The sequence below is a fragment of the Lampris incognitus genome, chromosome 4, assembly GCF_029633865.1.
Source record: "Lampris incognitus isolate fLamInc1 chromosome 4, fLamInc1.hap2, whole genome shotgun sequence".
NCBI classification, from domain to species: domain Eukaryota; kingdom Metazoa; phylum Chordata; class Actinopteri; order Lampriformes; family Lampridae; genus Lampris; species Lampris incognitus.
Genome location: NC_079214.1, coordinates 7,653,176 through 7,679,332, shown reverse-complemented (window position 1 = coordinate 7,679,332; position 26,157 = coordinate 7,653,176). Strand labels below are relative to the sequence as shown.

General features: G+C 48.1%; 1 protein-coding gene across 1 annotated transcript; it reads right to left on the bottom strand.

The window, feature by feature from the left end:
• Positions 1 to 37: 37 nt before the first annotated feature.
• On the bottom strand, positions 38 to 25,841 carry LOC130111572 (aggrecan core protein-like). Its single transcript, XM_056278801.1, has 19 exons — positions 25,735 to 25,841; positions 19,844 to 19,935; positions 19,445 to 19,536; positions 18,969 to 19,260; positions 17,850 to 18,024; positions 16,368 to 16,495; positions 15,975 to 16,268; positions 13,040 to 13,807; positions 12,520 to 12,691; positions 12,287 to 12,414; positions 11,857 to 12,150; positions 11,681 to 11,779; positions 9,926 to 11,530; positions 9,037 to 9,165; positions 5,749 to 5,907; positions 5,526 to 5,608; positions 4,452 to 4,596; positions 1,292 to 1,474; positions 38 to 162 (listed from the first exon to the last, which is right to left on the bottom strand). Exons 2-19 carry the CDS (start codon positions 19,926 to 19,928, stop codon positions 119 to 121), a joined length of 4,875 nt encoding a protein of 1,624 aa, XP_056134776.1. The 5' UTR covers positions 19,929 to 19,935; positions 25,735 to 25,841; the 3' UTR covers positions 38 to 118.
• Positions 25,842 to 26,157: the final 316 nt, after the last annotated feature.

Sequence of the window (26,157 nt, the reverse complement as noted above, 5' to 3'; positions counted from 1 at the left end):
AATCCTTTAATGGTCTTCAATGAAACAGAGTTAATTGCGTTTGCTGAAAATGTTCTTTCGAACAAATTAACTTCTCCTTTTTTCCTGCTTGGTGAAGTTTGCCGATGGCCGACTCTGCTCAACTCCTGCCGGTCCTCTGCTGTCTTCTCCGGTTGGTTTCGACTACGATCAGAAAAGAAAAAACGACACAATGAGGAGTTTGAGAGTTGGCACACATGTCTCCCAATCACTGTTTACAATTTGATTAAAGCGTTAGAACATGAAGGGACGCGGCCGAATCCGGGTCACCCGCACTGTGCAAACCAGTCAACTAGACCAGTGGTTCTCAACGTTTTTGGGGTCCTGGACCCCCTGCGCATTTGTGATCTACCCTGAGGACCCCTCCACCTGATCTTGGGGGAGGGGGTTGCAATTTGATAGAAACAGTAGAAACTGCATTTTAAATTGCATTATAGCATTTATTCACTCTGGGGCAAAAATAAGAGCTTTCAGTTGTAACTTAGATATAGTTAACAAAACAGAATTCTTATGCAGTAACTTTCAGATATATGTAACAACACAGAATATGTATTCAGTAACTTTCAGATATATGTAACTAAACAGAATATGTATTCAGTAACTTTCAGATATATGTAACAACACAGAATATGTATTCAGTAACTTTCAGATATATGTAACAACACAGAATATGTATTCAGTAACTTTCAGATATATGTAACAAAACAGAATATGTATTCAGTAACTTTCAGATATATGTAACAACAGAATTTTTATGCAGTAACTTTTAACAATGCAAACGGGAGCGAGATCTCTTATCAAAATACAACAAATTACACTTGTGAAACAGATGTAATTAGAGAAAAAAGTCCTGTTACCCTTCATAGTTTAGGTAGATAAAGGTCTCCGTCACATTTGAGTAAAATAATCCTATTTCTATAAATGTCATAGGATCTTTTTTTAAAGATATTTTATTTTCACGGACCCCTTGCAATTACACCACGGACCACTAGGGGTCCGCGGACCCCCGGTTGAGAAACACTGAACTAGAGGGTCCGACCCATTAGCCACGGGCTAGCGAGTCCAGTAAATCGTGGTCGTTACAAGCACATAGTGGCTGTCTGCGCCACGTCTGCCATTGTTTGGGTCAGAATTTGTTGTTCACTTCATTACTTGCAAATGAGAAAACCAGCCGATGCCACGTTGCTTTCACTTCCTTTTGAGGCTTTCACACGAATGACGTTTCTCTAAAAACGTTTAAAGAGACGTTTGTGTTTCTGTGACGTGTACTTACAGGGAATACATTGCACCTGCGGCTCCTCCCACTGTCCGTCTGCTCTGCAGCGAACCACCGGCAGGTGGCGCTGGGTGAAGCCGGCGTGGCACTGGTAGCGGATGATGGAGTTTACCGGGTACCGCTCCCTCCGGTTCCCATACATGCTGGCGTTTTCCACCTCTGGCGGGGCACCGCATAAGACTGAGGAGAGAGACACGACGACATGGAATCATTTTAACTTGTTAAATTAATTAAGTCTCCTTTATCAATGCCCTTGGGGGGAAGTCGGTTACTGCAAATTAACCCATGTGATCTGTGTAGCTAGGAGCAGTGGACTGCCGCCTTCATGCTGCGCCCCGGTCAGGGGCACAGACAGGAGTATAAACCCTAACATGCGTGTTTCTTTCTGACGGTGGGGGAAACCGGAGCGCCCGGAGAAACCCACCACAGACGTGGGGAGAACATGCAAACTCCGCACAGAGGACGACCTGGGTCGGACAACCCCGGGGTTCGAACCCAGCACCTTCCTGCTGTGAGGCGACAGCGCTAACCACAGGGCCACCGTGCCGCCCAACCCCCATTTCACAGGGGTTGTCCATCACTAATGTGGACATTAAAGACTCTGCCGTAGCATTTTCCCTCCCCTAACCTTTAGCTACCACAAGTGACTTGAGGTTGTACTTTTTAACAGCTTCACTATGGTTTCTGTTCATGTACAGCAGATTCAACTATGCAGATTTGACCTGTTTGTGATTTGATTATTATCCCAGAAAGCTGAATCAGTTCATCGGGACTCAACATTGGTTGGGAGAAACGTTTCATCCCTCATCCAAATGACCTCTTCAGTCTCCGCTGACTGCAGGCATCCCCACCCTTATAAACAATATAGTGGCATAATGACCGAAAACAACGATTGGTTTCATATGCAAATTGTCATGACCATTAACTAGAGTTACAATGGCCATGTGTACTAGTCACAGAGGATTGGGGAATAGCTGCATTCACATTACTGTGAGATAGTGACAGATGTACTCTTTCATCAAACCTGAAGTACTCATCATCATCAGTGGAAGATGAGATGACTCTCATCATCCACTGGAGCACCAACTAGGAGTCATCAGGATGCTGTACCACCGAGCTGACAACGTCCCCACCGACACAGCGGCCGGGGAAGGGGAGAAATCCCACATTAAACAGGCCCCGGTCAAGTGTGGTTCTCCTAACTGGGCGTTTGTCAAAGCCAGGAAGACGTCCAAACAGTGCACCAGCCGACTGAAGAGAGGAGAAGGACAACAGCTGCCTAAGTGTAAACCAGTGGTGATTCCGTATGTGGCGGGGGTGTCGGAACAGTTGAGACGTGTATTTCCCAAACACTGCGTCTCAGTTGCTTTCAAACCCCAAAACACGCTGCTCCAAAAATGGGTCCACCCCAAGGACCGGGTGCCCCCGGCACAAACAGAGCAGTGTAGTGTATGCTGCAAAGTGCCAGGAGGATTACTGTGACGTGTACACCGGGGAAACTAAACAGACGCTGGCCAAGAGGATGACACAACTCAGGAGAGCCAACACGTCAGGCCAGGACTCCACAGTCTACACCATCTACACAGGCTACACCATCTACAGGCCAGTGGCTACTCCTTCAAGGATGAGGATGTGCACATCCTTGATAGGGAGGAACACTGGTTTCAACGGGGAGTCAAAGAGGCCATCAATGTGAAGAGGGAAGGACCATCCCTGAACCGGGGGGGGGGGGCTAAGAGTACATCTGTCACCATCTTACAATGCTGGGACTGCAACTATCCCCCAATCCTCTGTGAGTAGTACACATGGCCATTGAAACTCTAGTTAACGGTCACGGCAATTTTTATATGAAAGCAGTCGTTGTTTCCAATCGTTATGCCACTGTATTGTTTATAAGGGTGGGGACACCTGCAGTCAGTTGAGACTGACGAGGTCACTTATGCCCCTTTTCCACTACATGGTACCGGCCCAACTTGACTCGGCTCGACTCGACTCGCTTCTATGTCTTCTTTCATTACCGTAACAGTACCCCCTCTGCATTGATATTGGTACCCACTCCAGTTCTTTTGGAACCTCGACAAAGGTGGTACCAGAAAAGTGGTAACAGTTACCAAAATGCCGGTACTTTCCAGTAAGGGAAAACAAAAAAAGGGCGAGTCGAGTCGAGTTGAGCTGGTACCATGTAGTAGAAAAGGGGCATTAGATGAGTGATGAAACGTTTCTCCCAATAAACGTTGAGTCCAGATGAACTGATTCAACTTGCTGGAATTTTCTTACCTGGATTATCGAGCATGCATCCAGATTGATCACTTTCTGCTTTCTGGATTCTGCACAGAGATATATAATTTCCAAATACTTTAACAAATTGCATAATTGGACATTCTCAGGTATATAGACTCTCTTCTATAGACTCTCTCCCCCATATTTTCATAGGTTTTCCATCTTACATATCAGATTGTATTCACTGGCTTCATTTAGTAGCTGTTGGTCATGGACCGCCGCCGGACCCAGCTTTACAACGGTGTCTTATGGGACAATTGAACAGGGGCGTCAAGACATGTTTCAACAAGTCCATCCATCCATTATCCAAACCGCTTATCCTACTCAGGGTCGCGGGGATGCTGGAGCCTATCCCAGCAGTCATTGGGTGGCAGGCGGGGAGACACCCTGGACAGGCCGCCAGGCCATCACAGGGGAAGAAAACAAATGGGAATCAACAAGTCCAGTTTAACCCAATTGTAAACCACATATTTGGAAGGGAAAGTTGAAAGATATGATGTGAGATGTCCAATATGACCAATGGTGGAGGACGTTGCTGATCTACTTCCTGGTTCACCCTGCAGGAAGTAGCAGCCTATACTTACCGTAGGTAGTAGTAACCATCCATAAACTAGCCAGCCAGCACCATAGAGAAGTCACAGATAATGAACGGTCTGACTGAGACACTGGGGGGGGGGGGGGGTTTGGTGTTTAAAGGACACGTTTAACACTCCTGTTCCCTTGTCCCATAAGACACCGCTGTAAAGCCGAGTCCAGCGGAGGTCCCGTGCACAACATCTACAATATGAAGCCAGTAAGACGTATCTCGTTACGTTACGTGGGTAAAGGGACTCGTCTGCAGGGAAAGGACAGAGAGGTGGAGGTTGGGTTCGGGTACCTGGTCCCTTCTTGCAGGTGAAAGGCAGGTGGTAGTTACAGGGAACGTCGTTCCACTGGCCGCTCTCATGCCAGATCATCACCACGCAGTCTTCTCCGGAGCTGAAGTAATTGTCAGGCTGGTTCGGCCTCCAGTTGACAAATTGCTGAAGAGGGATTTGAAGTGAAGGATTACTTCTTTTTTTTGTCCTGTGTTAAATCTGACCACGTAAAATGAGTACCCGGGATTTCCCCACGATGCATCTGAACGACATCATGGGAAAGACAGAAATCTAGCCATATTTGTTGACTAAAAGGATTGGGAAAGTCAAGTTAACTTGTTAGCCTTAGCTTTCATATACTGCTAGCAAGACTGCTCTACGTAAGAGGATTTACTGCAAACTTTGAGGTAAGAATCAGCTTGCATGAACTTACTTCTTTTATTTATTTTTTATTTGTTGGGTTTTTCCCCGTTTTTCTCCCCAGTTGCACCCGGCCAATTCCCCCACTCTTCCGAGCCATCCCGGTGGCTGCTCCACCCCCTCTGCCGATCCGGGGAGGGCTGCAGACTACCACATGCCTCCTCCCATACATATGGAGTCGCCAGCCGCTTCTTTTCACCTGACAGTGAGGAGTTTCACCAGGGGGACGTAGCGCGTGGGAGGATCACGCTATTCCCCCCAGTTCCCCCTCCCCCCCTGAACAGGCACCCCGACTGACCAGAGGAGGCGCTATAGTGCAGTGACCAGGACACATACCCACATCCGGCTTCCCAACCTCAGACATGGCCAATTGTGTCTGTAGGGACGCCCGACCAAGCCGGAGGCAACACGGGGACTCGAACCGGCGATCCCCGTGTTGGTAGCGCAACGGAATAGACCGCTGCGCTACCCGGACGCCAGCCTGAACTGACTTCTTTTAGGGAGAAATTGATCAAGGAACAATGTGATTGTGGACATGAATAATTAGAATTATATTACTGCTTATGAGTAATGACCCTACAGTATCTACACCTTGTTGTACTACAGTTGTACTACAGTTCTACTACCTCTTGATGTACTTTTAAAAAACAAATGAAGGAATGAGCATGACTGACCAGCGGCGTGCCGTCTGTCCAGCGGAAGTCGTTCTCCACCGTTTTATCGTTCAGACCAATCCACTGGTAGTCCTGCGCATTCACTGGAGGGAGAGAAAGTGTTGTTGAAGGGATGTCCTCTGTCTGGTTGTCTTTCTTTCCTTTTTCTTTATTTCTCTTCCACTCACTACCCCTCTCCATCACACACACACCCCACAAGTGCAGTATCTGGTCTTCAACTCACGGTTGACAAAGTGTTGTTCCTCGGGGGTGACGATGCTGACCAGGTGGGCGTTCAGGTCCCGGCAGCGCTGCTCCGCATCCAGCCAGGTCTGCCGCTCAGAGAAATGGAGGTAACAGTTCCCCTGAAACTTTGTCCAACCCTCCTCACACCGCTGTTCATCTGCAGCCATTTACAAAGGCCATTAGAGGTCCAATCACAAAAAAAAAAAAAACTAAATAAATTAAAAATAAGTACACACGAACACAACAGAGTTCGCACAGCGGCTGCTTCGCGTCGCGCCACACCGTCACCGAAACGTCATCGTGATCCCTTCGACACGGCTTCACCGTGACTGCCGCAGAACGCCGGTTTACACAGACATGTTCCGAGTCCAGGCCCGGTAACAGGCGCCGAACCGTTGTCATTATTCAGTGGTTATCGAGAAAGGATAGTAAAGAAAGACGGAAGGTACTGGGTGAAGAAAGAGAGAGGGGGGGGGTGAGGAATAGGTCCTGGAACAGATTCATTTCCCTCCAGATCGGATGTAACCATGTTGGATTTCGAGCGCCGAGTACCGAATTTCGGTACCGCGTAGTTGGCGCTCGGTAACCCACCAGGACACAGGTTTAACTGAACCCGGACCCTCATTCCTCCACCGCTACAGATGGGTTGGAGACCAAAGCAAAGCATCCTACTCAGGGGCGCGACGAGGGGGGTGTAGAGGGTGCAATGCAAGCAGGCGCCGCATCAACGGGGGCGCCAAAAGTACAGAGTACAGTAAACAGTTTCTGGTTATAGGCCTATTTGTTTTTTAAAAGTTGAATATTTATAAATATTATTACTTAGATGAGAATTTTGGATTAGAATTTTTAGTTACATGTTATATTTTTTTTGAGTACGGTCTTTTGGTGCCCCCGCTGATGCGGCGCCTGTGTGCACTGCACCCTCTGCACCCCCCCCCCTTGTTACGCCCCTGGTCCTACTGATGAGAAGCCTGACTCCTCATTCGTTCTGCTGTATGTGCGGGTGTTAGCGCTGCAGTGGTTTATCAGCGGATGCAGTGCTTGATGTCATGGTTCACAACCCATGTAGTGGGGGTTTTTCACCACGGTGTGGTCTTGTTCTGTGAGTCGGTGGGAAAATGAAAACGATTTTCTTCTGAAAAGGATTCACTTGGGCTACCGCCATGTGCTAATCCTCAAGAAAAAAAAACCCTCACCTTTCTATCCATCCATCCACTACCCGAACTGCTTATCCTGCTCTCAGGGTGGCAGGGATGCTGGAGCCTATCCCAGCAGTCACTGGGCGGCAGGCGGGGAGACACCCTGGACAGGCCGCCAGTCCATCACAGGGCCCACACATTCACACCTAGGGACAATGTAGTACGGCCGATTCACCTGACCTGCATGTCTTTGGACTGTGGGAGGAAACTGGAGCCCCCGGAGGAAACCCACGCAGACACGGGGAGAACATGCAAACTCCACACAGAGGACGACCCGGGACGACCCCCAAGGTCGGACTACCCCGGGGCTCGAACCCAGGACCTTCTTGCTGTGAGGCGACCGCGCTAACCACTGCGCCACCGTGCCGCCCTCACCTTTCTATTGAAGACCAAAACTAAATCGTCCCACCGACTGATAAAATGATGAGCTGAAAATAATACACAACACCTTAATATTTAGGGGGAAAATCTTACTGTCACTGACGTGATTTTATTTTATTTATTTATTTATTTGACTTTTACCCCTTTTTCTCCCCAGTTGCACTTGGCCAATTACCCCACTCTTCCGAGCCGTCCCGGTCGCTGCTCCACCCCCTCTGTCGATCCGGGGAGGGCTGCAGACTACCGCATGCCTCCTCCCCTACATGTGGAGTCGCCAGCCGCTTCTTTTCACCTGACAGTGAGGAGTTTCACCAGGGGGACGTAGCACGTGGGAGGATCCCGCTATTCCCCCCAGTTCCCCCTCCCCCCCCGAACAGGCGCCCTGACCGACCGACCAGAGGAGGCGCTAGTGCAGCGAACAGGACACGTACCCACATCTGGCTTCCCACCCACAGACACAGCCAATTGTGCCTGTCGGCACAACCGACCAAGCCGGAGGTAACACGGGGATTCAAACTGGCGATCCCCATGTTGGTAGGCAACGGAATAGACCGCTATGCTACCCGGATGCCCTGGTAATTTTACATAAGGGAGTAAATGTTGACTCTTTCCCTTCCACACTCACATTAAGCAGTTTAATTCATTCTGTGTTCACACCGAAATGACTCAACCTTGTTGTTTCTTTAAGGAAACAGCTTCTTCAGCCAACAAGAACAAACAACAACACAAATGTTCAGATTTGCAACAGTTTCTGGTGGATGAAGCTGTTCACTAATTATGTTCGGCATCAGTAGTTGTGTTCGAGAGGCTGATGTTAGTATTGTTTTTTTAGCTGAAGCTTATCCCATACCGACTGTACAGCGATCCCCTCCGTAGCTGGGCAGGCATAAGCATTTGTAAGAGTCCCCACTTTCCACACAGGTGGCTCCATTGGCACAAGGGTTGGAATGGCACACATCTACCTCTGTAAAAAAGGGGTTGGATGAGACCATTGTCTCGGCGGGGTAGGCAGGCCAGCGAGGCAAGCTGTGGGAACTGGGATAGCAGACCTTAAGAGGTGCTGGAATTAAGAGCGATCCAAGCTAGGTCTAGGGTTACGGTTGCTGTTTGGATCAGTAGAGAGTTCCAGCCGAAAGTAAGGCGTTCAAACACCATAGGGCGGGTCAGGGGTTAGCATGCATGCAGCAGAATGATGGAAGCTTAGTAGCACGGCATGACAAAAACACCGTAGGTTGAAAACGGGATGTGATTTCAACACACATGACACGGGAACCTTATGACTTGAGGGCAACACCCTAACATTCCATCTGACAACAAAGACAGGCCACCTGCAGCCAGGTGCACAAAGGATGACGAGACACAACACAACACAACACAGAACAATGCAAACACATCAGGACAGAAGGGGGGGGCATTAGTAAATCCATTCCGTCCATCCATCCATTTCATAAAACATTCTTAGCAATGAGAAGAAGGCTGAGAAGATGGTCGATAATACAACATCAGATTACAGAATGCCGGTAAACCACAAAGGAAAATGTAAACTCAAATGCACTGAAGACAAACAGAGAGATGTTACGGGAGAAGGTCCGTTAGACTGAAAATTGATCATCCAACAATGACTTCATTATCTATCAGCAAGGGGGAGGGGGAAAGTAAGAGGTCATGATTATCATCATACTCAACGAGTGTATTAAAAATCCCACCTTTTATTAACTCACCGTCCCGACAGGCCTCTCCTTGTAGCCCAGGGGGGCAATGGCACCGACTAACCCCCCCCTCAAAAGTGCATGAACCAGCACCACATGGGTTAGGTTCACATGGGTTAGAGCCACCTTTGGATGGATATAGGTAGAGAATGATGTGGTAAATAAGCTATTGTACGCAACCATTGGTAAAGGAAATCAAAATACTGTCACATTAAAACTACAATCCTGAAGATTTACTTGCAAATTAAAGTCCTTGATTCCATTTCAGTTCGAATGGATGGAATAGTCTTTTGGATTATAGATTCAAACATAAATCATTAAACGTCTTTATGCATGCTCAATAATCCAGGTAAAGAAATCACAGAAAGTTGAATCATTTCATCAGGACACAACGTTTATTGAGAGAAATGTTTCATCACTCATCTAAGTGACCTCTTCAGTCTCAACTGACTGCAGGTATCCCCACCCTTATAAACAACACAGTGGCATAACAACTGAAAACGATGTGGAAGAACGCTGGTTTGACCGGGGAGTCAAAGAGGCCATCTATGTGAAGAAAGAACGACCATCCCTGAACCGAGGGGGGTGGCCTAAGAGTACACGTGTCGCCATCTCTGTGGTTGTAACTATTCCCCAATCCTCTGTGAATAGTACACATGGCCATTGTAACTCTAGTTAATGGTCATGACAATTTGCATATGAAACCAATCGTTGTTTTCGGTCATTATGCCACTATATTGTTTATAAGGGTGGGGATACCTGCAGTCAGTTGAGACTGAAGAAGTCACTTAGATGAGTGATGAAACGTTTCTCTCAATAAACGTTGTGTCCAGATGAACTCATTCAAATTTCTGTGACTAATCATTAAACAAGTTGGATGATTCACCTGTCACTATATCAGGTACTTCCATAATGCTGGGTGTATGCATCAAGGTGACAGGAGCAGTGGTTGTAGGGGCAGCCAGTCCAACCGGAGCAAGTGGGGCAGGGGCAGAGGTCCCATAGAACTCACCAGGGGTCTCCATCACTTCAGGATCAGCCAAAGATTCTTCTGGGTGGGTTGTGCTGGCTATCAGGTCTCCCTTATCCGAAGGAGAGGGAAGTACCACAAAAGGAGAATCTCCAGAGTGCTCCCCAGAAGAGACACCACTAACTGTGGGGAGCTGTGCAGATCCACTGCCCGAGTCGAAATCGGTGCTGCTACTCCCCTCTCTGCTGTACTCCAGTGACCCCTGCCCAAACTCCATGGACAGAGTGTTTGTCGTGGCCACCTCCATTATGATGTCTCCACTCACAAATGTGATGCTCCCCTTGTCTCCACTGGAGAACTCTAGCCCAGAACTTCCGGAACCTGAACCAGATGGGAAACCTGAGCTTCCAAATCCAGATGGAAGGCCCCCACTTCCCTGTCCAGAACCATAGAGTAAAACCCCAGAGGTCTCATGCTCACCTGAGGATTGCTCTGTAAGGTCCGTGAACCTTGACTCCACAAAGGTCACACCTGAGAAGAAGCCGGAGGTCCCAGAGGCAGAGCCACTGAGATCATTGCTGGGAAGTCCACTCGTCATCCCAGATCCTGAAAAGTCTCCAGAACCACTGAACTCCAGAAGGTCTCCTCCCAGCTCCTGCTCTCTGTGGGACAGTGAGGTGGACACTTCTGCCAGTTTTCCATCAATCAGTAGGATCTGTGGGTCTCCACTGCCAGACTCTTCTCCTGACAGTCCACCAGAATGTCCTGAGGGATCGAATCCTGATGGGAGTCCACTGAACCCAGAAAACTCTTTACTAGAACCAGAACTAGTCCCCAACCCAGAGAACTCTACATGTTTTCCAAAGCTGCTAAAGGTGTCTGTGGAAGAACCACTCCCTCCTGAGGGGAACCCAGACTCTGACAGGGCCCCACTGCCACTTAACACTCCAGAGCCAGTTTCAACAGGAAAAGTGAGGATCTCCGCACTTCCCTCGCTAGTCTCCTGAGGTCCTCCTGATGCAGATCCCTGACCAGAAAGAATGGAGTCACTTCCGGAGAAAAGCACTGTGATCCCAGATCCCTCTCCACTGAACATTGATCCAGAAAGGTCACCACTTCCAAGACCTGATGCTCTGCTGGACTGCTCAGCACTCCCACTGCCAGACAGATCTGAAGAACCAGAAATATCCCCAGAGCCAGAAATGTCCTCAGTAACTGAACCATCTGCAGAAAAGGACAGGTTCCCAGAACCAGAGACATCTCCAGAACCAGAAATATCCACAGTACCCGAACCATCTGCAGAAACAGACAGGTCTTCAGAACCAGAGATATCTCCAGAACCGGAAACATCTCTAGAACTGGTTATGTCCCCAGAACCAGACAAGACTCCAGAGCCAGAAATGTCGCCGGAGGTCTGATCACCAGAGGTGCTGCTGATCGTCGACCCAGTGTCAAAATCTGCTGAGCCTGAACCAGAACCAGAGGTCTCCACAAAGATAGGTGGTGAAATGGAGGGAAGAGCTACAGAGAGATACAGAGAATAGGGGGGGCAGAGAAAATGGGAAATGGGAGGGAAAAACCCTTAATGTAAGATGAGCGATATCAAATGGACTGTAAATGTAGATACATCTTTGTGATATGAGTTTTAACGAGGAGGAGAGAATAGCTCACCTGGCCTAAACAAATCCCTTATTGATGTTAGGTTAACCAGAGCCTCCTGGATTTCTGTGATGTTCAGTCCGGTTTCATTGGCAATAAGTGAAATATCCGCTGTTAGAAATAAGGTACAGTGTTTTATAATTAAATGGGTGAAAATGATAAAAACTCATGAGCAGTTAAGTCCTGACCTCTGAAACAGTAGGCATCATATTTCTCCTGCAGGTCCGGATATCTGGTCCGGTTGAGGTTTTTATACACCATGTGAACTCCAGATCTCCCTGCCCCACACCGCACCCTCGGGTTGTTGATGGGATAACGGACACTACGGTCCACGAGCCAGCCAGGGCGGCACTTATCAAAGCCCAGTTTCCAGGCGGCATAGAGCTCTCCGGTGGAGGCCAGGGTGGCATTCTTTTCCTGACATTGGGAAAGAGCCTCATGATAGGTGAAACCTTCCTGTGAGCCCAGATGGAAAACTTCCCCTGAGGAACACGTTAAAGAGAGACATCAGGATGATGAAATAATAGAGAACAGAAATTGGGAGTATTGAAATGCCTTTTCCTTTTATGTTTCAGCTGTTTTAAAGAAGTGTGAAAATATTTTGTTTTTCTTTCTGACCTTTGAGTCCATCAATATAGCAGTACACATCATAGCGCTCATCTCCTGGCCGCAAGCCATAGGATCTGACCCCAGGGCGATCATCAAGGTCCCCAGCACACTTTTCCCGAGGTGAAACTATAGGATACCTAAGCAAGGATAAACTTTACTTGTTCAACATTGTTTTTAGGTATGTATTGCATGACTGTCTCTTCATCGGCTCTGAAAATGTCATATTTTGGGTATAATTCTACCTGACCGTCTGGTCCCGCAGCCAGCCTGCATCACACTGGTGGTAACCGGCTTCATAAGCAGCCTGCAGCTGCTCAGGTGTGGCAATGAAGGCGCCAATACTCTGACAGGCAAGCTGAGCCTCAACGAAGGTGAACGCATAGCGTCTGACGTCTGAACGGTAGTGAAACACCACTGCTAAATATGGACAAAAGGAAAAGTCTTTGGTCTTTGGTAATAACTGTGATTTTTTCCTGATCTATAATTGGGATACTGACTGTGGTATCTCGAACATATACTGATCAATCAGTTGATAATTCAAATGATTTATAAAGCCTATTTCCTACATAAAGATGCAATGCACCTTTATAGGGAAAACAGGGAAGTACCTAAAAATATACACAAAATAGGAACTATTCATAGAATACATATGAACAACATACAAGTATTATACAGAAAACACTAAAAAGATGAATATGTACCCTTGTCAGAGTAAAGGGAGAATGCATGTAGGTATTTGTATAGAAAATTTCCATCACTGACCAGTTGGTGACATCACAAAGCGGTCACTGGGTCCTCTGCCAACGTCTGGTCTGCCGGTGACCCCTTCAATGACCTCTTCGATGACCTCTGTTATGTTGGGAGGCTGGGGCAGCAGTAGCTTGTTTGGGTCCTGTGTGTAGGTGAAGTCCACACCGGTGGGTAGCTGGGTGACCAGTTCACCCACCGCCTCACTCTCGGGAGTGGTTCTGCTGATCAGCACCTTCGGGCTTGTCGTTACCGTGGCAAAGCGGTCACTGGGTCCTCTGCCAACGTCTGGTCTGCCGGTGACCCCTTCAATGACCTCTTCGATGACCTCTGTTATGTTGGGAGGCTGGGGCAGCGGTAGCTCGGTTAGGTCCTGTGTGTAGGTGAAGTCCACACCGGTGGGTAGCTGGGTGACCAGTTCACCCACCGCCTCACTCTCGGGAGTGGTTCTGCTGATCAGCACCTTCGGGCTTGTCGTTACCGTGGCAAAGCGGTCACTGGGTCCTCTGCCAACGTCTGGTCTGCCGGTGACCCCTTCAATGACCTCTTCGATGACCTCTGTTATGTTGGGAGGCTGGGGCAGCGGTAGCTCGGTTAGGTCCTGCGTGTAGGTGAAGTCCACACCGGTGGGTAGCTGGGTGACCAGTTCGCCCACCGCCTCACTCTCGGGATTGGTTCTGCTGATCAGCACCTTCGGGCTTGTCGTTACCGTGGCAACACTCAGCACACCACCTACTGATTCCGTGACAACCTCCATGCCTGAACCGCCCTCATCAGGGGATTCTGGGAATGGCAGGAGATGAAAAAGACTTCTAAAAACATACTGGGCCACGCTTTATGATGAGTGGCTGTAAATAATGATTAATAAATGATAAGACATTTCTTACAACACACTTGTTAACATCGTCAGTTGGCTTAAAAATGTTAATAAACATGTTATAATTTTTGAATAATTATTAAAAATAGTATCACAAGCTAGAGAGTTAAGTTTAGTTGCAGAGTCCTAAATGGTTAAGAATAGGAAGAAGACAGGCTAGGTACAACATTTGAAGACATAGTAATAAAATGGTTATTAACCTTTTTAAGCCATCTGCTAATGCTAACAAGTGTGTTGTTAACTGCTAGTTCCACAGTAGCTCAGCAGGTAGAGCAGGTCGTCTTGTAACTGGAGGGTTGCCAGTTCGATCTTCCGACCCCCTAACTGCTCTCAATAATCTGGTTGCTACCTTGTATGGTTGACACCACCACTGGTGGGTGTGTGTATATGCGCGTGGGTAAAATGTGAGGTGGTTGCACAGCTTTTCCAGCTGTTCTTGAATGCCAGCTTTGTTCCCAGGGCATGGAAGGGGACAGCCATCATCCCTGTCCCCAAAAGGCCCCATGCCAAAGCCATGAACGACTTCAGACCTGTGGCACTCACCTCCATTCTCTACAAATGCATGGAGAGGGTGGTCGCTGGGGAGCTTACCACTATGGTGGGCAAGAGTCTTGACCTGCTCCAGTTTGCCTACAAGGCGAAACGGAGAGTTGAGGATGCGCCAGCAACTCTTCTGGATGCACCTCGACTCTCCAAACTCATATGTCAGGATTTTGATCATGGACGTTTCGTCTGCTTTTGATACAGTAAACATAAACACACTTCTGCACCGCCTCCGAGGACACCTTCAGCACAGCACTGGTTTTCTGGATTAAGGATTTTTTTAAAGGACAGACCCCCAACATGTCAGAGTGAATGGTTTTAAATCCAGCAACACTGCTTTAAATACTGGGGTCCCACAGTGCCATCTTCTCACCCATCCTCTTCTCCATATACACAAACGAAATCACCTGCAATAGCAACGGACTGTCCCTTTTTGAATATGCTGATGACATAGCCTTGGTGGCCCGTCTGACAGACGAGCCACTCCCTGTCTACATACAGGCAGTATGTGGACACCATGGTCCTCTGATTCCGGGAGAGCTCCCTGGAACTGAACATCAGTGAGACCAAAGAGCTGTTTTGCAAGGGGCACCTGACACCCCACACCCTCTCTCTGGACCTCTCAGGCTTCAGGGCCAGGTGGTGGAACAGGTTGAGATCTTTAAGTACCTGGGTACAGAGACTGACCACCACCTGTCCTTCACACAACATGCGGACAGGGTCTACAAAAAGGCCCAACAGCACATGTTTCTCCTGAGGGGGCTGAAAGGTTTTAATGTCAGATAGGACATTTATACGGTAGTGTACCGGTCACTAATCGCTCATCGAATAAGTCCTCACGTTCCACACTGCATCCTGGTACAACTTCCCCACAGAGAAAAGCAAGAAAAAACTCCCAAGAGTCATCAAGCACGCAGCCAAAATCACCGGCACCACTCAAACCCAATTCTCAGACCTTTACAGTCGCCACTAAGGACCCTTCACACCCCCTTCACCACTCCTTCCAGCTACTCCCGTCTGGCAGATGCTTCAGAGCACCTCTGGCCAAAACCAGAACTTACAAAAACTCTCTCAGTCCCACGGCAATATCCACTTTAAACAAGGCCAAACAGACTGTCACTACTTTTAACGCACACATGCTCTTATTCATTTATGGAATCGTTTGTGTTTCAATGCAATTTCATGCGAGTCTTTCATGGGCGTATGTTTTTATGTTGTTTGTGAGCCCTTAAGACAATTTTCCATCGTCATGTGACTGACAACAAAGTTTTTCGAGCCTTGAACCAAGAACTTATAGGTGTCTTATTCCTCATCGCTATTTACAGCTGCTCTTTAACCATTAGATAAACGCTGTAGAGCTTCTTTTCTAGATCTAAGTTTTCCATTTGGACGTAGAGCTTCTCAAACCCTCTCAGTCTTATACGTAAATATGTTCATAAGTTGGTATCCCACCCAGTCAAAGCCCTGTTGTATGAAAGCTGAGTGGCTGAGCAGTGAAACTTGACTGAGCCCGAATGGCTGAAGCTCTACCTGTGTAGCAGAAGGCGTCGTAGCGGGACTCAGGGAGCGGGTATCCTGTTTGGTTGGCGTGGCGGTAAACGGTGCGCACCCCCAGCAGGCCCCCTCCACACTGAGGCCGGCGGACGTTGATCGGGTAGCGCACACTCTTGTCGGCCAGCCAGCCGGCATTGCAGACGTCCATCCCGGCCTGCCAGGCCAGGTACAGCTGGCCCGTGGTGGCCAACCGGGCACCCTGCCGAGAGCACTGCTCCTCTGCCTCAGCGAAGGTGAATTTAGCCGGAGACCAGGTGTAGAAAACCTCCCCTATAACAAAAACAAGGAGGGTTCATGAAAATTCCAAAGTACAATGATCGAAATTTCACAAGAGTAAGGTGTCTGACTGTCTGAGGTGTTCCTACATACCGGCCATCTTCTGACTGAAGCAGTAGACGTCGTACATCTCGTTAACGTCTCTCACGCCATAGGTCCTCACCCCGGGAAACTCGTACTTGTCGCCGTAACACTGTTCACGTGGCTCATGGATCGGGTACCTTGAGGATTCGGGAACAAGCTTTAATCCATTTGACGGTGAATTTCTAGATGCAGCTCATGTGTTTGGAAGGACACTGAACTACACAGGTGGATAAAGACCACACACACAAACCGCTTTTCAATCAACTTAACAGTTTGACTTTTCAGTCAGGACAACATCTTGATCCTATGTGAACCTTTTTTGGATTTTTTTCCCCCCTTTTTTCTCCCCAATTGTATCCAGCCAATTACCCCACTCTTCCGAGCCGTCCCGGTCGCTGCTCCACCCCCTCTGCTGAACCGGGGAGGGCTGCAGACTACCACAGGCCTCCTCCCATATATGTGGAGTCCCCAGCGGCTTCTTTTCACCTGACAGTGAGGAGTTTCACCAGGGGGGCGTAACGCGTGGGAGGATCACGCTATTCCCTCCAGTTCCCCCTCCCCCCTCGAACAGGCACGCCGACCGACCAGAAGAGGCGCTAGTGCAGTGACCAGGACGCATACCCACATCCTACTTCTCCTCCCCAGACATGGCCAGTTGTGTCTGGAGGAACACCCGACTGAGGCAGAGGTAACACGGGGATTCGAACCAGTGATCCAGCGATCCCCATGTTGGCATCGGAACAGACCAGTACACTACCCGGATGCCCCTATATGAATTTTTTGACTTTACTCCACCTTCCCCTGTGTGCATGTTATAACTCCAGATGCATGCTCGATAGTCCAGGTAAGGAAAGCACCGGAAGTTGTCCAGATGAACCGATTCAACTTTCTGTGACACAGACGGGCGACAAATCAAAGGAAAACCCAACATGAGGCGTCTTAGTAAGGTGCTGGGTCACCACAAACCACCAGACAAGCTTCAATGCACCTTATCATAGATTTGATAGGTTCTGAACTCTACTGGAGGGACGGCGCTCCATTCTTTACATCATTTTCATCCTCATCGGTCCATCCAGTGACCCCTCGTGCCCTGTGGAGGGGGGGCATTGTCATCCTTGAAGAGACCGACCCCGTCAGGATAGAGATGTCTCATCATAGGATAAAGGTGATCCCTCAGAATAACTTTGTATTGATCTGCAGTGACCCTTCCCTAAAGGGGACAAGAGGACCCAAAACATGCCAGGAAAAGGCGCCCCACAGGATAACGGAGCCCCTGGACCCCCTCACTGTAGGGGTCACGCATTCAGGTTTTTCCTTTCATTTGTCGGCCGTCTGTATCATTTCTACTAGTGACCTAAACTAACCAGCTATACATTCATAAGGTATAGTTATGAGGGGAGAGCCGGTCCGAGTGGGTGTGCAGGCCACAATACGTGTTGTGCGTGCTCCTATCACAGGACGACGACTACCGTCTCAAAACGACATACTGACCTGACGGTTTGGTCAGACAGCCAGCCGGCGTCACACTGGTGGAATCCGTCATCGTAGGCGGCGTGGAGCTGTTCAGGAGAAGCAATGATGGCACTGTTCTGGAGGCAAGCTGCCTTGGCCTTTTCAAAAGTGAGGCTGTAACGGGAAGTGATGGCACGGTAGTGGAAGACAATCCCTGGGAAGAGCGAGAAAAATGTCCACTTAACAGTTAACAGTGCACATGTTCCACATAACCTGGTGCCTGAGTTTTGATTTCTCTGAATTTTAGGCATCATAGAAGTATCCATCCATCCATCCATCCATCCATCTATCTATCTATCTATCTATCTATCTATCTATCTATCTATCTATCTATCTATCTATCTATCTATCTATCTATCTATCTATCTATCTATCTATCTATCTATCTATCTATCTATCCATCCATCTATCCATCCATCCATCTATCCATCCATCCATCCATCCATCCATCCATCCATCCATCCATCCATCCATCCATCCATCCATCTATCCATCCATCCATCCATCTATCTAGCCATCCATCTATCCATCCATCTATCTATCTATCCATCTATCCATCCATCCATCTATCCATCCATCCATCCATCCATCCATCTATCTATCCATCCATCCATTATCCAAACTGCTTATCCTGCTCGCAGGGATGCTGGAGCCTATCCCAGCAGTCATTGGGCGGCAGGCGGGGAGACACCCTGGACAGACCGCCAGGCCATCACAGGGCCCACACACACATTCACACCTAGGGACAATGTAGTAAGGCTGAGTCACCTGACCTACATGTCTTTGGTCTGTGGGAGGAAACCGGAGCCCCCGGAGGAAACCCACGCAGACACGGGGAGAACATGCAAACTCCACACAGAGGACGACCCCCAAGGTTGGACTACCCCGGGGCTCGAACCCAGGACCTTCTCGCTGTGAGGCGACCGTGCTAACCACTGCGCCACCCCGGGTTAAGATATCGTCTGGTGACGTTTGACACTGGTTTGAAGAACCGCTGACAAGCATGCTCCTGTGACACCTTAAACGATCATCCCAATCCCCCGTCTGGTTGTGTATTTGCTAGCAGCTCCACTCATTTTGCTCTCAGCGTAGTCCTACCTTCGACCTGCACGTGGACGTTGTCCTGGTCGTCCTCGATGCCCTGCTGGACCTCGCAGCGGTAGACGCCGCTGTCGTTGGAGCGCAGCTCTGTGAGTTTGATGCTGGCGTCTGTGGGCATCAGCGGGTAGCCCACCATGTGGACCCTGTCCAGGTAGTCCTCGTCGATGCGCAGCCGTCCTCCCAAGGCCACCAGGACGGTGGTGACCTTGTCCTTGGTGACATGGCTCCATTTGATGCGGTGCGAGAGGGGCGGGATGGTTGGCGCCCCCGGGTCGGGAACACTGTGGTGCTGGGTTTGAAATCATCGTTAATGGCATCCGTCGCCGACCCCTTCAGCTGTATACACAATCGCAAAAACTAAAACCGCCTCACGGCGACGCTCGCTAACGCGTCGCTCGCGACACTGTAGTGAATCCCCTGCCGAAGACAGGCGTGTATTTCTTATCTACATGCGGCAGGCTGTACTGCAGTACCTGGAAGTAGCATGGTATCAGCAGGGCTCCTCCCAGCAGGGGCCTCTGGGGGCCGTCCAGAGGAATACTCACACTCAGGACATCCTCTGGCTCTGTGGAAAGCAGAAATACACAACGGAAACCAACGAAGTCCGTGACGGGTCAAACCACGAGACCTGAAAACGGCCAGTGCTGTCACGCAGTAGGATTATTATGGTAATTATTATTATCATACAGTAGGATTATTATGGTAATTATTATTATCATACAGTATGATTATTATGGTAATTATTATTATCATACAGTATGATTATTATGGTAATTATTATTATCATACAGTAGGATTATTATGGTAATTATTATTATCATACAGTAGGATTATTATGGTAATTATTATTATCATACAGTACGAGGACTTACCGGAGAAGGAGGGCTCCTCATACATGTAATCGAATGTGGCCGAGACGACGTTCAGACACAAAGACAGGAAGACGGTCCACTTCATGTTTCACCTGAAATGATCAAAGCATCGCTGCAAATGAAAGTCCCACATTCTGACACCCGCACAGTTACTGTAACGAGTACTGAGGGATACGTGTTCCCCTATGAAGGGTTATGACAGCGCTTCATGTCACATCACAGCCTGTAATGGCCGAAAAACATAAAGAACGTAAATGCTGGGCGTCCGGGTGGCGTGGCGGTCTATTCCGTCGCCTACCAACACGGGGATCGCCGGTTCGAATCCTCGTGCTCGTGTTACCTCCGACTTGGTCGGGCGTCCCTACAGACACAAGTGGACGTGTCTGGGGGAGGGAAGCCGGATGTGGGTGTGTGTCCTGGTCGCTGCACTAGCGCCTCCCCTGGTCGGTCGGGGCACCTGTTCGGGGGTGGGGGATAGTGTGATCCTCCCACGCGCTACGTCCCGCTGGTGAAACTCCTCACTGTCAGGTGAAAAGAAGCGGCTGGCGACTGCACATGTATGGGAGGAGGCATGTGGTAGTCTGCAGCCCTCCCCGGATCAGCAGAGGGGGTGGAGCAGCGACCAGGATGGCTCGGGAGAGTGGGGTAATTGGCTGGATACAACTGGGGAGAAAAAGGGGGGGAAATAAATAAAATAAATAAATAAAGAACGTAAATGCGTGAGATGCTTTAATCCCTCCGTTTTTTTGGGGGGGGGGTTCCTTTTTCTCCCCAATCGTAACTGGCCTATTACCCCACTCTTCCGAGCCATCCCGGTTGCTGCTCCACCCCCTCTGCCGATCCGGGGAGGGCTGCAGACTACCACATGCCTCCTCTGATACATGTGGAGTCGCCAGCTGCTTCTTTTCACCTGACAGTGAGGAGTTTCACCAGGGGGACGTAGTGCGTGGGAGGATCACGCTATTCCCCCCTCCCCGAACAGGCACCCCGACCGACCAGAGGAGGCGCTAGTGCAGCGATCAGGACACATACCCACATCCGGCTTCCCACCCCCAGACACGGCCAATTGTGTCTGTAGGGACGCCCGACCAAGTCGGAGGTAACGCGGGGATTCGAACCGGCGATCCCCGTGTTGGTAGGCAACGGATAGACCGCCACACTACCCGGACGCCCCCAAGCCCTCCCTTATTAATCATCAATTGGCCTCTTTTAATTTCAGATGATTGATTGATTGATTGATTGTTTATAATCACAGCTGTTTTGATGTTAAAATGTTTGCTCAAGACCAGAGCTACATTTTTCAAGGACATTAAAGTAAACCAGACTATGGCTTGTACATAATATAATATAATATAATATTCATCCATTATCCAAGCTGCTTATCCCAGTTGGGGTCGCGGAGATGCTGGAGCCTATCCCAGCAGCCATTGGGCAGCTGGCGGGAAGACACCCTAGATAGGCCGCCAGGCCATCACAGGGCAATAGAATAGAATAGAATATATATGATATAATAGAATATAATATCATATCATATAACAATATCATATCATATCATGTAATATAATATAATGATATAATATATAATAAAATATAATATCATATATAATATAATATAATATAATATAGTGTAGCTAACCCAATTCTAAGTTTAATTCTAAAGAGATTTCCCAGTTGAACAACCACTTATTCATATTATTGCCGGTCTAATGTTTTCAATATGTATTACAGTATTTCCTGTTTTGCTTGCTTTGAGGGACTTTTATTCTGAAATTCCGAGTTGATTCTTAGCATTTCCTGTCGCGAACGAGAGAGGGAGCGTTAACGGTGAAAGGGAATCGCATTAAATCGAATTTTATTGTGTTAGCGCCCCCCGAAGAGGCACAAGGTTAGTGTTCTTTGTGTTGTATTGTTGTGTGTTTTTGTACTTTGGTGTTATGTTGAAGCCTTAAGAACTTCATAGCTCCTCTAAGTCGAGTGTCGGTTAACAGATGTGAGCTAATGTTAAGCTAGGCTAACGCTGGTAGCTACATGGCTACGTAGTTAATGTGTTTCTGTTTGTGCTTTATGTCTAGCTCTTAACGGTGGTTTGGAGTTTTTAAATAAATGAAAAATCATCAGTTGAAGTGTTGACCATCATTCGATGGGGATGCTCCATATAATGTGATATAATATAATATAATATAATATAATATGTCAATTCATGCTCACATGTGATTACTCATACTCTACCAACAGCCTCTTAACACACACAACCAACAAAGAGCTTCATTTATTTCAAGCATGACGTTCTCTGTAATGAGTCTGACCGTTATTTGCCCCACCCTTCTCCCAAATGCCCCACCCTTCTCCCAAATGGCCCACCCTTCTTCTAAATGGAACTTGAGGACTTTTTCCTCGATGACAACTCCCTCTCTCTTAACCCCTTGTGCGTGTGTGTGTGTGTGTGTATGTGCGTATGTGTGTGCGTGTGTGTGCGTGCTATAAATGAGGCGTGTTCACAAACAGCTCATGCATCAACAACAACAGCCACCAGTTTGGGAAACCCTGAAGTCAGTAACTCTTATGTTCAAGCTGTCACTCAGCTGTGTCAACACACACAGCTGATTGAAAGCAACACAACACAACGCAACACAATCTAACCAAAACAAACAAAACAAAACGGACACTAAACTGAACATGAGGCCCTTCACTAAAGTTTCGGGGGGAAAACACAAACTCGGCAAACTCGGCTGGGAAGGCTGTGGTGGGACCGCCGTGTTGTGTTGTGTTGTGTTGTGTTGTGCGGAACACGACACAAACACAACACAAACTCAGGGACAGGCTGGCGCTAGATGCTGAACAGACACACAGCAGCGTAGTATTATCCAGGCGGACCGAGCAAAGCCGCAGAGGATGTGAACGGCACTGTGGGACTTTATTCTGGCGACGCTTCAGTTGGCTGGAGACCAGCTACAGATCCTGCAGGATCCTGCAAACACCACAGACCACCAGACACACCTTCAGCTGTCCTGACCGAGCACTAAATCATCACACACAGTGAACCATTACATCACACAGTAAACCATTACATCACACACACAGTAAACCATTACGTCACACACAAATACCCGTGACCCCACAGGCCCTTCATCACACACACACACACACACACACACACACACACACACACACACACACACACACACACACACACACACACACACACACACACACACACACACACACCTGTCAGGAGCACAACAGCCGGGAACCAGGGTGGGTGGTGTTTACTGAGTAAAGTGTGGATAGAGTGGGTCTGTTCCATGTGTCCAGTATGTACCTGGTCATTGTAATGTGACGTTAAATATAATCTACATCGCACACTGTACGAGGTAAATACACACATCACACTGTACCAAACACGTATTTTGGGCATAAGTAGTAATTAATAAGCAGTAATTATCTGTTAAACTGGAATCTAAGGTGGCTATTGAGCATCCTGCTGAGTTACATAACCACAGTAAAGATAAAACCACCACCTCGTATAGTCCAGTTTAACACATCATTACTTTTTAACTGTATTGTTAAACTGTGTTGTACTGTCGCTGAGTTGTATGTTTGCTTTTTCTGTATATTCTTGTCTATATTATCTATACTAGAAGAACCCCGCTACAATGTAGCGGTTTGGTTCTCCACCCGTCTAAATCTCCCTCCTCTTCATCCTGCCAGCTAACCGCCTTCCCCCTGCCCCTAAACCCCCCCCACTCCAACTCCCTCCCTCCAAATGCTCAGAATCATCTGAAATGCCGAGAAAAGTGGTTTTTAGCCATTTTTTGAAAAATGCATATTTTGCATATTTATGCGTAATTATGCATGATTTTAATTTTCTGGGATTTTTCCCTTACTCTCTGAGACAATACCTACCACCTCCAAAAAGAATTAGGATCATAAGTGCTTTAGTTTTCGGTCCCGCTATCTACACTAACAAACACACACACACACACACACACACACTAACGCCACACACACACACACACACATTACGAAAATATGAGTAGATTGTCTTTTTCTACATTATTTATATATTCTATATATATTTTCCTGTGTGCTCTTGTTGTTCTTGTATTGTATATTAACTATGTTGTATGTTTATTTTGTATTATTTTATTACCCTAGGATGCCTAAAACTATCAGGCAAAGGGACTGCCAATGGAAACCAGCGCACCAGATAACTCAGGTACATTTACATTTGTTTCCCATGTTGATTAATGTACATCGTCCCTCCCAAATAAACCTTTAAATAAAATAAAAAAAAGATATTTGTTTGGTACGTGACATGTGAATCCATCTCGTACAGGGACAAACTAGAGACACAGAAAAAAAAACCCTATTTTACTCACACACATTACTCAGTAAACACCGCTCGTCCTGGCTCAGTGATACTTGTACACCATGTCTTGGCTGGTGGTGTGTAGTGAACGAGCTGTGTGTACCTGGGAGGGTCACCTCGTACTTGTACTCTCTCAACAAGTATGTCCCTACAACCAGAAATTATCATCATTCTCAAAACAGAGAAATAACAAATACGAGGGAGGGTCAAGGTTTACATTCATGGAGACGGACGCCTCCAGCGGTCCCTCTAATGGGAGCGGTTCTAATGGGAGACGGACGCCTCCAGCGGTCCCTCTAATGGGAGCGGTTCTAATGGGAGACGGACGTCTCCAGCGGTCCCTCTAATGGGAGACGGACGTCTCCAGCGGTCCCTCTAATGGGAGCGGTTCTAATGGGAGACGGACGTCTCTAGCGGTCCCTCTAATGGGAGTGGTTCTAATGGGAGACGGACGTCTCCAGCGGTCCCTCTAATGGGAGTGGTTCGGGGGGTTTCAGAATAACATGGACTAAAAGGGTCAAAATAAGTGGCAGCTCATTAGCGGTCCGCTCCTCCACACTGGGCTCATTCAGCACTATTTCCACACAGAGAGAGAGAGAGAGAGCGTGAGAGAGAGAGGGAGAGAGAGAGCGAGAGAGGGAGAGAGCGGGAGAGAGAGAGCAAGAGAGAGAGGGAGAGGGAGCATGAGTGAGAGAGGGAGGGAGAGAGCAGGAGAGAGAGACGGGGGGGGGGGCGGGGGGCCACAGCTCCGTGGCCCTCAGCATCCAGTGTTATGGGAGCTGTGATGACAGCAGGGCCTCAGCCAAAAGGCCGGAGGAGCGTCTCAACACTACCCACATTGAGCGAAGCAGGAAACAGCAGACCCCCGCTAATTATGACTGACAGGGTTTTGATTCACCGACACATAAAATAAATAAATAAATAAAAAAAAGTGAACCATTTTGTTCAATAAATGCCGACCGGGCGAAGTGAACTCTGTGGTGGTTGGTGGCCAACAGGGAACTGACATGGATCAGGTACGCCTCCTGTAGGTTACTGTGGAGCTGTGCGGGGGGCTTCAGCTGGACGGATGAATGGCTCGTCTGTGGAGATGCTGCACCACACACACACACACCTCCCCCATTTAGGTCACAGTTTGTTGTAACGTTACAATATCCAGAAAAACAAAGAAATGGAAATCAACACCGCGAACAGCCAGGCCATTCACTTGATGATCATCAAGGGTGCCGTGTAAACCGGTGGTTTGAACACAAGTTCAAGTTTGAGTTTCAAGTTTACCACGGCAACACTGCACACTGGTAAAGCTGCAGCCAACGAAATGTGCTGTCTCCCCTCACAACATTTAGGAGGACAGAATAAAATAAAAATAAAGATGAAACCATGTGATGACGTGAATCTACTACCAAACTATTGTCAGTTAAAACACTGACCCCATCGGCTGATGGCAGTCTAATTTACACCGCTGTTTTTTTCTGTTTCTTAAGACAGTCTGTGGAAACCGCTCATAATAAACACGTCTTACCTGTTGCAGAGATGAAGTCACACCTCTTCCTCTTCTCTCTCTGGTGCTTCTGGTTGATGGACCCGGCAGCCTCGCGGTTTTCGTTTATTCCCCGTCTGTGCGAGTTTAAAATCCCAGTCAGTCAGGCACACAGGGTTGACCGTGTGCCTCCACCTCCTCCACCTGGTCTGCCAGCCGTTGGGCCTGCGAGGGGGCGTGGAGGGAACTCGGGGGGGGAGGGAAAAGTCCCCACATGCCAGCAGTGAGTTAAGGCCACAGACTCCATCAATACAACATATTGTGAACGCTGCGGGTTCCACATGTTTGACCCACACCCAAATCCATTTTCCCTTCTGTTTCTGTGCAGACAAGATGATTCAATCCTCACCACGGCTTTTTTTTAGAGGCCCAGTCTGTGATTTATTTGACCATATCAAATGGAGG

What these genes read in the sequence shown, in the direction of transcription:
- LOC130111572 (XM_056278801.1), bottom strand. Translation starts at nt 19,928, where the DNA reads ATGAAGTGGACCGTCTTCCTGTCTTTGTGTCTGAACGTCGTCTCGGCC. An exon ending in CTTTGTGATGTCACCAACTG is followed by an intron (nt 12,692 to 13,039) that starts GTCAGTGATGGA and finishes CATATTTAGCAG; the next exon opens with TGGTGTTTCACTACCGTTCA. An exon ending in CACCTGCAAGAAGGGACCAG is followed by an intron (nt 1,475 to 4,451) that starts GTACCCGAACCC and finishes CTCTCTCCTCAG; the next exon opens with TCTTATGCGGTGCCCCGCCA.